General features: G+C 39.4%; 1 protein-coding gene across 1 annotated transcript; it reads left to right on the top strand.

Moving 5' to 3' along the window:
- Window positions 1-1,249: 1,249 nt before the first annotated feature.
- LOC110540256 (olfactory receptor 5P6-like) lies at window positions 1,250-2,194 on the top strand. Its single transcript, XM_021627059.2, has one exon. The coding sequence runs from the start codon at window positions 1,250-1,252 to the stop codon at window positions 2,192-2,194; it is 945 nt and encodes a 314-aa protein (XP_021482734.2).
- Window positions 2,195-11,854: the final 9,660 nt, after the last annotated feature.

The raw sequence follows: 11,854 nt of genomic DNA, 5'->3' as shown, positions 1-11,854 counted from the left end.
TTGAATAATTATCAAATGAAAACATGTTTATTCTTACATAAGAGGAAAATACCACTTGAGATTCACAGACTTCTTAAAAAGTAGTTGTGTGTGTGTGTGTGTGTGTGTGTGTGTGTGTGTGTGTGTGTGAAATGAACTGCTCAGTACCCACTGGGACAGAGGTAATGATCCCTGATGATTTGAATGCACATTGGATTCCAGAGCCTCAACAGGGACTTACCCTCAGTGCCAAACAATGACAGCAGAGACAGCTTTGCAGATATAAAAATCATGATATTCATAATCATAAAGTTCATAACCACTTTGAACATCTTACTTTGAAATGAATTCTTGTTTGAAGAGGGGAGTTTTGATAATTGTGGGTCAATCTGGTTTACTGATTTGACCTTTATCATTGGAGAATATTTGATTTCTAAAACAATGCATCTAAACTTGTAAATTTTAGTGTATCCACAAGTCAGGTAAAATAAAGCAATAAACTAGACTAAAAACTAGCTGAATCAACTTCTACTTTCATATTCAAACTCCTGTGAATCTCCAGGTAACCTCCATTGTTAAAGGTTTCTTATTTATCTGGCCACTGATGAATCCAGAATCCAGCATGATCTTTAACAGTATAGGAACTTACTAATCAGGCAAATGAAGTCACTGTCTTTGAAATGCTTTGGTGACAGACTGTTGGTAATATCTTATGGACATACTTGCTTTGCTTATTGAATGAATGTTCTACCATCACAGGAATCAGATATTTTAGACAAACAGAAGATATAATATTAAAAATCTTGAGGTAAGTGTGCATTGTAGCCTTGGTCTGGATGAGGTTGGGTAAAGTTCTTAATTTTTGAGATTGAGTATTTACTACCAATGCACTGTGTAGAAATCCATGTATTTTAAGTCTTGTGATATTTAAAACTTCTGACATTACATAACTCTCACACTTTAAAACTTAAGATATAAAACTGTATGGGTATATTCTATGACATATAAATTAAAAATAAAAGATACATTATTTGAAGTTTTCCAGCATTTGTGTTTAAAATTCTAAGTCACATTAATTGAGCATAAATGTATGCACACCAAGAGTCCCGACTAAAATGTTGTCAGATTCAACTGTCAAATTCTCTCTAAATGATGCATGAATTGGTGACAAACTCCTGTTTGAGTTAATGAAAATGAGGGCATTTATTTATTAATCTCTTTCTGTACTGTCTCCATCAGAGCCTTAATCTGGCAGCAGCTACACTGTCCCATGGCTTTCCAGGAGGATGGGAACCACACTGCAGTGACAGAATTCATTTTATTGGGATTAACTGATGACCCAGTCCTTAGACTCGTCCTCTTCACCATCATCCTGTGCATCTACTTGGTGACCATGTCCAGGAACCTCAGCACCATCCTTCTCATCAGAGTCTCTTCCCAGCTCCATCACCCCATGTACTTTTTTCTCAGCCACTTGGCTTTTGCTGACATAGGCACCTCATCTTCTGTCATACCTGATATGCTTCTCTACTTCCTTGTGGAAAGAAACTCCATGTCATACCATGGATGTGGCATCCAGCTCAGTTCAGCTGCTTTCTTTGGAGGGCTTGAATGCTTCCTTTTGGCTGCCATGGCTTATGATCGCTTTGTGGCAATCTGCAACCCACTGCTTTATTCCACCAAAATGTCCACACAAGTCTATGTCCGGTTGCTCCTAGTGGTTTACATAGGTAGTTACCTTGACAGCTGTTCTTTTACCATATGTTTCTATTCATTAGTCTTCTGTGGACCCAATGAAATCAATCACTTTTTCTGTGACTTGGCTCCGTTACTAAAATTATCATGCTCTAATGTCCGTATCACTGCAGTGGTTCTCTCATTTACAGTTGGATTTGTAATTGTAGTGACAGTGTTTGTCATAGCTGTCTCCTACACCTATATCCTCATCACCATCCTGAAGATGCGCTCCACTGAGGGCCGCCACAAGGCCTTCTCCACCTGCGCCTCCCACCTCACTGCAGTCACTCTGTACTATGGAACTGTTACATTCATTTATGTGATGCCCAAGTCCAGCTACTCCACTGACCAGAACAAGGTGGTGTCTGTGTTCTACATGGTCGTGGTCCCCATGTTGAATCCCCTCATCTACAGCCTCAGGAACAATGAGATTAAGGGTGCTCTGAAGAGACAAATTGATAAGAAAGTATTTCCTTAGAAACGTCTCTTATGTAGCAGTTTATATAGCAATTATGTCTCATAGAATTGGTGGAAATGTTCTATTTTATAGAAATGTTGCCTATGAGATATGGTTTTTGTGTACCCTTAAAATTCTAATTGTAAGGTAAGGCTTTGGCACTGTCTATGTGAGGTCCATAGAAAAGAGCAAGAAACCCATCTCTCCTTAATCTGAATTCCTTCCAGGGGATAAAGTTCAGTTCAGTCAGATTTGGGTCTGATTCTTGAGCTTACAAAGACCATGGAAAGAAAACAAACAAACAACAGAAATGGTTTCCTAGAAGAGAGTCAGGCCTATAAGTTCTACAGGAAGGTTGTAAAGAGGACATTTTTAGAAAGATTTCATTGTCGAGCCTCTCATCCTCACATGCACAAGGGAGCAGATGTGGTTATATCTTCTTAGATGCAATCAACCTTCACATATGAATGATGATCACATTTTCTTCCTTTTCCTTTCCACTTTGGTGTTTCAGAAACAAATTCCATCTTCTTGATGATTGAACCAAGGTCATTGATGTTTTTTTTTTTTTAATCTACTTGCATTTTTACACATTCCAGGAGTATGTCCAGTGATTCTCACATTTCAGATGTTTAGCTCAGTGGAAGAGGTTATATATGAAATCTGGTAAGGGTAGAATTTATCCTCTAATATAGGATCTTGACAGTAAAATAGGGAAGTTATTTAGACTATCAAGATATTCAGTATTGTTGAATAAACAAAAATCAACAACAGAAACCAAAGTCATGTGTGAGAGGTTGGTGTGGCTCAGGCAAGGTGATGGTGTGGGTTTCACTGAGAATCCAACACCTGAGAAACAGCTTTAGGATGTGAGGATATTTGAGTCAAACAAGGCACCATCTCTGTGATTTAGTTGCCTGAACGCAAATTTTGCACTCATGTACATGCTTTATACCATTGACGCTTCTGTTGAAACAATGAAAGAGCTCTTCATTTTAATCAGCACTGTGGTGCACACAACAGGAAAAAAAATGATAAAATATATATCTTGAACATTATATAATAGTTGGCAAAATAAGAATTCTTTAAATCATTCAAAAATTTAGCAAAACATGTATATATATATATATATGTATATATATATATATATATATATATATATATATATATATATGCATTTCAGGTGAGAGAATGGTTAGTGGATTAAAACCCTTAGCACATAAGCCTGATGATTTGAGTATATTCCTGAATTCACACAAAAGTAAGAGATAACCCACCTGTGCACACAGAGTAAGAATTATACCATTTTTCAATGAGAGAATTTGAAATTTGAAAGAAAATGCTACAGATTTAAGTTAAATTTAATGACTGGGATATGAGAGAGGCAAGTATCATAAACTCAGTCATGTCCTTTAAAGAGATGTGATCAATAGGCATCAGAGATATCCACAGAATAAAGGGAAGATACAGGCAAACAAGCCTTGTAAAGATTGCAGCCACAATAGGATAGGGAAGTCCAGTCCTTGAACTTGGATATAAGATAGTCAAGAGCAAATGGTATATCAAGACTAATTGAGTAAATGAGTAGACACGCTGCGATTATCCATGTCAGACACAGAGAAAAATTATTAACCTGATGAATAGAAACTCAGGATCCTAAACAGAGAATCCAATGACCATGTATAAGATGAACAAAAACACTATGATTCAAACTCCAAAACTTTATCAACATACACAATAGTATTGTGTTCACTGAAATAGTAATGGACAGCAGAAAATGGAATTTGAAATTTTTTCGAGCTTCATAACTGAAAAATTTACGATGTCAGAACTTACAGCAGGTATTTCTCTTTGAAGAGCCTTTCCTTTTTTGTTTTTAGATTGTAAAGCACAGCTTGAGAACCCCATGACTCTCTAGCTGAAGGATATGTTAAAATATTGTCAGATATTTTCTCAGTGTTCATGCAAGTGTTTCTTTTTTTAATTCTTTATTAATTACACTTTATTCACTTTGTATCCCCCCCTTGTGGTTCCCTCCCTCCTCCTGTCCCAATCCCTCCCTTCCTCCATCCTCTGCATGCATGCCACTCCCCAAGTCCACTGATAGGGAAAGTCTTCTTTTCCTTCCTTCTGATCCTAGTCAATTAGGTCTCATCAGGAGTGGCTGCATTGTCTTCTTCTGTGGCCTGGTAATGCTGCTTCCCCCTCAGGGGGAGGTAATTAAATTTTAGATTTTAGTTAGGGCATCAGACATTGTAAATAGGTCTTGGGCAAAGGAAGTTTGAAAGTTGGTTAGAGCCCAGTGGTCAGCCATTTACATCAAGGGGACATCAAAGATAGAGTGAATGACCCATGAAATTAAAGTTAGCAGGGATCAGACTGGGTCTTCAAACTGAGAAACACTTTTTCTTCCATTTTCCATCACAAAATAAAATTAAAACTTGTCTGAGGTATGAAAATGGTGAGATACCTATTCTTTCTTTTTTCTTTCTTTCTTTTTTTTTCTTTTTTTTTTTTCAATGCTGTTTATTCAGGAACATTGAACAATTCTCGGACCCCGGGGAAAGCCAGCCCACAGCTTAAATAGCCTCTGGGTAGCCAACCCAGGCGTGCCATGGGGGCAATGCAGATAGGTCCACATACATGGAAGCAAGCCAAATCCTCGGCCTTAGCCAAATGTGGAGTTGTTCGTGACAGAGAGCACTCACCATCGGGAAGGTGGAAGGCGGAAACCAGCTCCATCTTTAAGGCATAGCATTCCGCAGCTCTCTACAGTTCACCCTTTTTGTTTTAGATGCATCAGGCAAGAGTAGAGGTCTGATCTCTGATATCAGAAATAAATTGGGACTTTGTACAGATGTTCATTTAGGTGTCATCCACCCACTCCAATACCTTTTTCTCAGAGGCGGGACCTGGGGCATCAACCCGCATGCAATCAGACATGCTCTTCTCTGGGTCCAAAGCGGCTGACCCTGAGTGCAGTGCTTAGCCTCGCATCCTCAGCGTATCATTTTAGCTTTTTATGGTATCCAACCATGCTTGGGGAGAATGTCCTGCTTCAATGGCTGTAAAGGCCTGAATGATCATGGCTGCATCACACTGTTGTGAGACTCTAATCTTGCATATATACCACAGGCAAACCAAGGAGACCAACACCAGAAGGCCTGCTAACACTCCCATGCCCGCCCATTCCTTCAGATGATTCATGGCTGCAGCAATCCATGTTGATAATCCTGTGGCTAGTCCTGCGTCCACTCTGGTAGAATTTACTGTGACAATGGCCACTCTCAGCTGCTCCATCGTAGTATCGAATTCTCCAGTCCAATTACCTAAAATATAGCTCGACAATTGTTTAGACAGATTTGCAGCACAGGAAAAATTCTCATGTTGTATGCTAGTGACACAAAGTCCAGCATACTTTCATTGACAGCCAGGTTGAGCGATTTGCCATAGGGTATCTATTTGCTCCTGCAAGAGGTCAATCCTCTGATTGAACACCATCAAGCTTCCTTTTAGTTGAGCATTAATTCCTTTATGTACAACTAAGGCATGAGCTACATTGGCTAAATGATTATTCAGGGTCTGAGCAGTCTGCCCAGTATGACTCATGGCTAATGCCCTGGTGGTAGCTCCAACAGCCGTCAATGAGATGGTAGTAACAATGGTGGCTGTAGTTCCAAGATCCCTTTTCTGTCTGAAGAGAGTCATAGCGTGAGGGGCATCAATGGGCACAGGCACCCAGTGAGGCATGCGAGTAACCAGGGCATACCTAAATTTACTAGCATTCCAGCATTGGGCAAAAAAGCAAGTATCATTACCACAATTACTTGGCTCTATCTGGCTAATAATGAATAAAAATGGGGGATATAGACAAACAGGTGTGGGCTTATAGGAAATATTATGAGAAGCCTTAACCGCTTGTTGGAACATCCTGCGTCAGTTCTAGAACTAGCAGTGGTGGTGTCCGAGGTCTGAGTAGGTTCAGGAGACCATTGCCCCCAGGGGCGAGACGTGCTCCATGCCAATTGACTAACTCCATGTTTTCCTCCAATTTTGAAAGTCATTTAAGGTTCTTAAATTATTTTTCCCCTTTTTTCTTAAATTTTTCATCAATTACACTTTATTCATTCTGCATCCCCCCATAAGCCCCTCCCTCCTCTCCTCCCAATCCCACCCTCCTTCCTCCCTCTGCTTGCATGCCACTCCCCAAGTCCACTAATAGGGGAGTTTCTCCTCTCCTTTCTGATCTCAGTCTGTCAGTTCACATCAAAAGTGGCTGTATTGTCCTCTACTGTGGCCTGGTAAGGCTGCTTCCCCCCCCCAGAGGGAGGTGATCAAAGAGCAGGCCAATCAGATTATGTCAGAGGCAGTCCCTCTTCACATTACTATGTAACCCAATTGGACTCTGAACTGCCCTGGGCTACATCTGTGCAGGAGATCTAGGTTATCTCCATGAATAGTCCTTGGTTGGAGTATGAGTCTCTGGGAAGTTCCCTATGTTCAAATTTTCTTGTTCTGTTGCTCTCCTTGTGGAGACCCTGTCCTCTCCAGCTCTTACTATTTCCCAGTTCTTACATAAAATTCCATTCACTCTGCCCAACAGTTGCCCATCAGGCTCAGCATCTGCTTTGATAGTCTGTAGGGCAGAGGGTTTCAGAGGCCCTCTGTGGTAGGTTCCTAGGTTGTTTCCTGTTTTCTTCTTCTTCTGATGTCCATCCTCTTTGCCTTTCCGGATGGGGATTGGACATTTTAGTTAGGGTCCTCTCTCTTGCTTAGTTTCTTTAGATGCACAGGTTTTAGTGGGTTTGCCCTATGCTGTAGGTCTATATGAGTGAGTATATACCATGTGTGTCTTTTCCCTTCTGGGACAACTCACTCAGGATGATCCTTTCCAGATCCCACCATTTACCTGCAAATTTCATGATTTCCTTATTTTTCATTGCTGAGTAATATTCCATTGTGTAGATGTACCACAATTTCTGCACCCATTCTTCAGTTGAGGGGCATCTGGGTTGTTTCCAGCTTCTGGCTATTACAAATAAAGCTGCTACAATCATGGTTGAGCAAATGTCCTTTTTGTGTACTTGAGCCTCTTTTGGATATATGCCCAGGAGTGGTATGGCTGGATCTTGAGGAAGCACTATCCCTAGTTGTCTGAGAAAGTGCCAGATTGATTACCAGATTGGTTGTACAAGTTTACATTCCCACCAGCAGTGGAGAACGGTTCCCCTTTCTCCACAACCTCTCCAGCATGTGTTGTCACTTGAGTTTTTGATCTTGGCCATTCTCATGGGTGTAAGGTGAAATCTCAGGGTTGTTTTGATTTGCATTTCCCTAATGGCTAGTGAGGTTGAGTATTTCTTTAAGTGTTTCTCTGCCATTTGGTATTCCTCTACAGAGAATTCTCTGTTTAGCTCTGTTCCCCATTTTTTAAGTGGGTTACTTGGTTTGCTGCTTTTCAGCTTCTTTAGTTCTTTATATAGACTGGATATGATTCCTCTGTCAGATAAAGGGTTGGTGAAGATTCTTTCCCAATCTGAAGGCGGTTGCTTTGTTTTGATGACGGTGTCCTTTGCTTTACAGAAGCTTTTCAGTTTCATGAGGTCCCATTTATTGATTGTTGCTCTTAGAGCCTGTGCTGTTGGTGTTCTGTTCAGGAAGTTTTCTCCTGTACCAATGAGTTCTAGGGTATTTCCCACTTTTTTTCAAGCCGATTCAATGTGTCTGGTTTTATGTTGAGGTCTTTGATCCACTTGGACTTCAGTTATGTGCAGAGTGATAAGTATGGATCTATTTTCATTTTTCTACATGTAGACATCCAGTTGGACCAGCACCATTTGTTGAAGATGCTATCTTTTTTCCATTGTATGGTTTTGGCGTCTTTGTCAAAGATCAGGTATCCATAAGTGTGTGGGTTTATTTCTGGGTCCTCTGTTCGGTTCCATTGATCCACCATTCTGTTTCTATGCCAGTACCATGCAGTTTTTAAAACTGCTCTATAGTACAACTTAAAATCAGGGATGGAGATACCTCCACAAGATCTTTTATTGTAGAGGATTGTTTTAGCAATTCTGGATTTCTTGTTATTCTATATGAAGTTGAGAATTTTTCTTTCCAGGTCTGTAAAGAATTGTGTTGGTAATTTGATGGGCATTGCATTGAATCTGTAGATTGCTTTTGGTAAGATGGCCATTTTTACTATGTTAAACTTGCCAAGCCATGAGCATGGGAGATCTTTCCATCTTCTCATATCTTCTTCTAATTCTTTCTTCAAAGACTGGAATTTTTTTTCATACAAGTCTTTGACTTCCTTGGTTAGGGTTACTCTGAGGTACCTTATGTCATTTGTGGCTATTGTGAAGGGTGTTGTTTCCCTAATTTCTTTCTCAGCCCTTTTGTCTTTTGTATACAGGAGGGCTACTGATTTTTTTGAGTTAATTTTGTATCCGGCCACTTTGCTGAAGGTGTTTATCAGCTGTAGGAGTTCCCTGGTAGAGTTTTTGGGGTCACTCACGTATACTATCATATCATCTGCAAATAGTGATAATTTGACTTCTTCCTTTCCAATTTGTATCCCCTAGATCTCCCTCAACTGTCTTATTGCTCTAGCAAGGACTTCCAGTACTATGTTGAAGAGATATGGAGAGAGTGGGCAGCCTTGTCTTGTCCCTGATTTCAGTGGGATTGCTTTAAGTTTCTCTCCAATGAGTTTGATGTTGGCTATAGGCTTGCTGTATATCGCCTTTACTATGTTTAGATATGTGCCTTGTATCCCTGATCTCTCCAATACTTTGAACATGAATGGATGTTGGATTTTGTCAAATGCTTTTCCAGCATCTAGGGAGATTATCATGTGTTTTTTTTTTTTCAGTTTGTTAATATGGTGGATCACATTGATGGATTTCCGTATATTGAACCACCCCTGCATACCTGGGATGAAGCCTACTTGGTCATAGTGGATAATATCTTTGATGTGTTCTTGTATTCGGTTTGCAAGTATTTTATTAAGTATTTTTGCATCAATGTTCATAAGGGAGATTGGCCTGAAATTCTCTTTCTTTGTTGGGTCTTTGTGAGGTTTAGGTACCAAGGTGACTGTGGCTTCATAGAATGAATTTGGTAATATTCCTTCTGTTTCTATTTTGTGGAATAGTTTGAAGAGAATTGGTGTTAGCTCTTCTTTGAAGGTCTGGTAGAATTCTGCGCTGAAGCCATCTGGTCCTGGGCTTTTTTTGGAAGGGAGACTTTTGATGACCGCTTCTATTTCTTTGGGGGATATAGGATTATTTAGTTGATTTACCTGTCCTGATTTAGCTTTGGTAAGTCAAATCGATCAAGAAAATTGTCCATTTCATTTAGATTTTCAAATTTTGTGGCATATAGACTTTTGAAGTAAGTCCTAATGATTGTTTGGATTTCCTCAGTGTCTGTAGTTATATCCCCCTTTTCATTTCTGATTTTGTTGATTTGGGTGGTGTCTCTCTGCCTTTTAGTTAGCTTGACTAAGGGTTTGTCGATCTTGTTGATTTTCTCAAAGAACCAGCTCTTGGTTTCATTGATTCTTTGAATTGTTTTATTTGTTTCCAATTGATTGATTTTAGCCCTGAGTTTGATTATTTCCAGCCGTCTACTCCTTCTTGGTGTGTCTGCTTCCTCTTTTTCTAGGGTTTTTAAGTGAGCCATTAGGGTGCTTGAATGAGCTGTCTCGAATTTCTTCTTGAAGGCACTTAGTGCTATGAACTTTCCTCTTAGCACTGCTTTCATTGTGTCCCACAAGTTCGGGTATGTTGTGTCTTCATTTTCATTGATTTCTAGAAAGACTTTAATTTCTTTCTTTATTTCTTCCCTGACCCAGCTGTCATTTAGTAACAAGTTGTTCAGTTTCCATGTGTGTGTAGGCTTTTTGTTAGTTCTGTTATTGTTGAGGTCCAGCTTTATTCCATGGTTATCAGACAGGATACAAGGGATTATTTCAATCTTCTTGTATCTGTTGAGGCTTGCTTTGTGACCCACTATATGGTCTATTTTGGAGAAGGTTCCATGAGGTGCTGAGAAGAAGATAAATTCTTTTGTGTTTGGGTGTAAGGTTCTGTAAATGTCTGTTAGGTCCATTTGATTCATGACCTTTGTCAGATACATTGTTTCTTTGTTTAATTTCTGTTTTGTTGACCTGTCCTTTGTTGAGAGTGGGGTGTTGAAGTCTCCCACTATTAATGTGTGGGGATCTATATGTGCTTTAAATTGTATCAATGTTTCTTTCACAAATGTGGGTGCCCTTGTATTTGGGGCATAGATGTTCAGGATTGTGATGTCTTCTTGGTGGAATTTTCCCTTGATGAGTATGAAGTGTCCTTCCCCATCTCTTTTGATTAATTTTGGTTGAAAGTCTATTTTATCAGATATTAGAATGGCTACTCCTGCTTGCTTTTTGGGTCCGTTTGCTTGGAAAGTCATCTTCCAACCCTTTACCCTCAGGTAATGTCTATCTTTGTGTCTTAGGTGTGTTTCTTGTATGCAACAGATTGCTGGGTTTTGTTTACATATCCATTCTGTTAATCTGTGTCTTTTTATTGGAGAGTCGAGTCCATTGATGTTGAGAGAGATTAATGACCAGTGGCTGTTAGATCCTTTGATTTTGATGTTGGCTGTGGTCATCAGGTTGTGTGCTTGGTTGCTTTTTGTTTTACTGAAGTGAGGTTATTTATTTCCTGTGTTTTCTTGAATGTAGCTAGTTTTCCTGGGTTGTATTTTCCCTTCTAGTGTCTTCTGTAATGCTGGATTTGTTTGTAGGTATTGTTGAAATTTGTTTTTGTCATTGAATATCTTGTTTTCTCCATCTATGAGGACTGAGAGTTTTGCAGGGTATAGTAGCCTGGGCTGACATCTGTGTTCTCTTAGGGTCTGCATGATATCCGTCCAGGCCCTTCTGGCTTTCATAGTTTCTGTTGAAAAGTCAGGTATGATTCTAATGGGTTTGCCATTATATGTTACTTGGCCTTTTTCCCTTGCAGCTTTTAGTATTTTTTCTTTGTTCTGTATACTTACTGTTTTGATTATTATGTGGCGGGAGGATTTTCTTTTCTGGTCAAATTTGTTGCGTGTTCTGTAGGCCTCACGTATTCTAATTGGCCTCTCCTTTAACTTGGGGAAATTTTCTTCAATGATTTTGTTGAAAATATTTTCTGGGCCTTGGAGAAGGGAGTCTTCTTTTTCCTCTATACCTATTATTCTTAGGTTTTGTCTTTTCATATTGTCTTGCATTTCTTGGACGGTCTGTGTCAGGAATTTTTCGGATTTAACATTTTCTTTGACAGATACATCGATTTCTTCCATTGTATCTTCTACACCTGAGATTCTTTCTTCCATCTCTTGTTGTCTGTTGGTTATGCTTACCTCTGTAGTTCTTGTTTTCTTCCCTAGATTCTTCCTTTCCATTATTTCTTCCATTTGTGTTTTCTTTAATTTTTCCAATTCTATCTTCAGGTCTTGAGTTGTTTTGTTTACTTTCTTCACCTGTCTGATTGTACTTTCCTGTTTTTCTTTTAGTTCCTTCAACTCTGTTTCTTTTATTTCATTCAGTGCTTTGAGCATTTCCTTTCTAAAGGCCATAAACTGTTTGGCTGCAGCTTCCTCTATTTCTTTAAGGATGGCAATATTCTGTTTGAGTTTATCTTCTTCTAT

Source organism: Meriones unguiculatus, chromosome 14, assembly GCF_030254825.1.
Source record: "Meriones unguiculatus strain TT.TT164.6M chromosome 14, Bangor_MerUng_6.1, whole genome shotgun sequence".
In the NCBI taxonomy this organism is placed as follows: Eukaryota; Metazoa; Chordata; class Mammalia; order Rodentia; family Muridae; genus Meriones; species Meriones unguiculatus.
This window is presented reverse-complemented; position numbering and strand designations above follow the sequence as displayed.

Excerpts from the sequence above, each read along its gene's own strand:
- LOC110540256 (XM_021627059.2), top strand. The coding sequence starts at position 1,250 with ATGGCTTTCCAGGAGGATGGGAACCACACTGCAGTGACAGAATTCATT.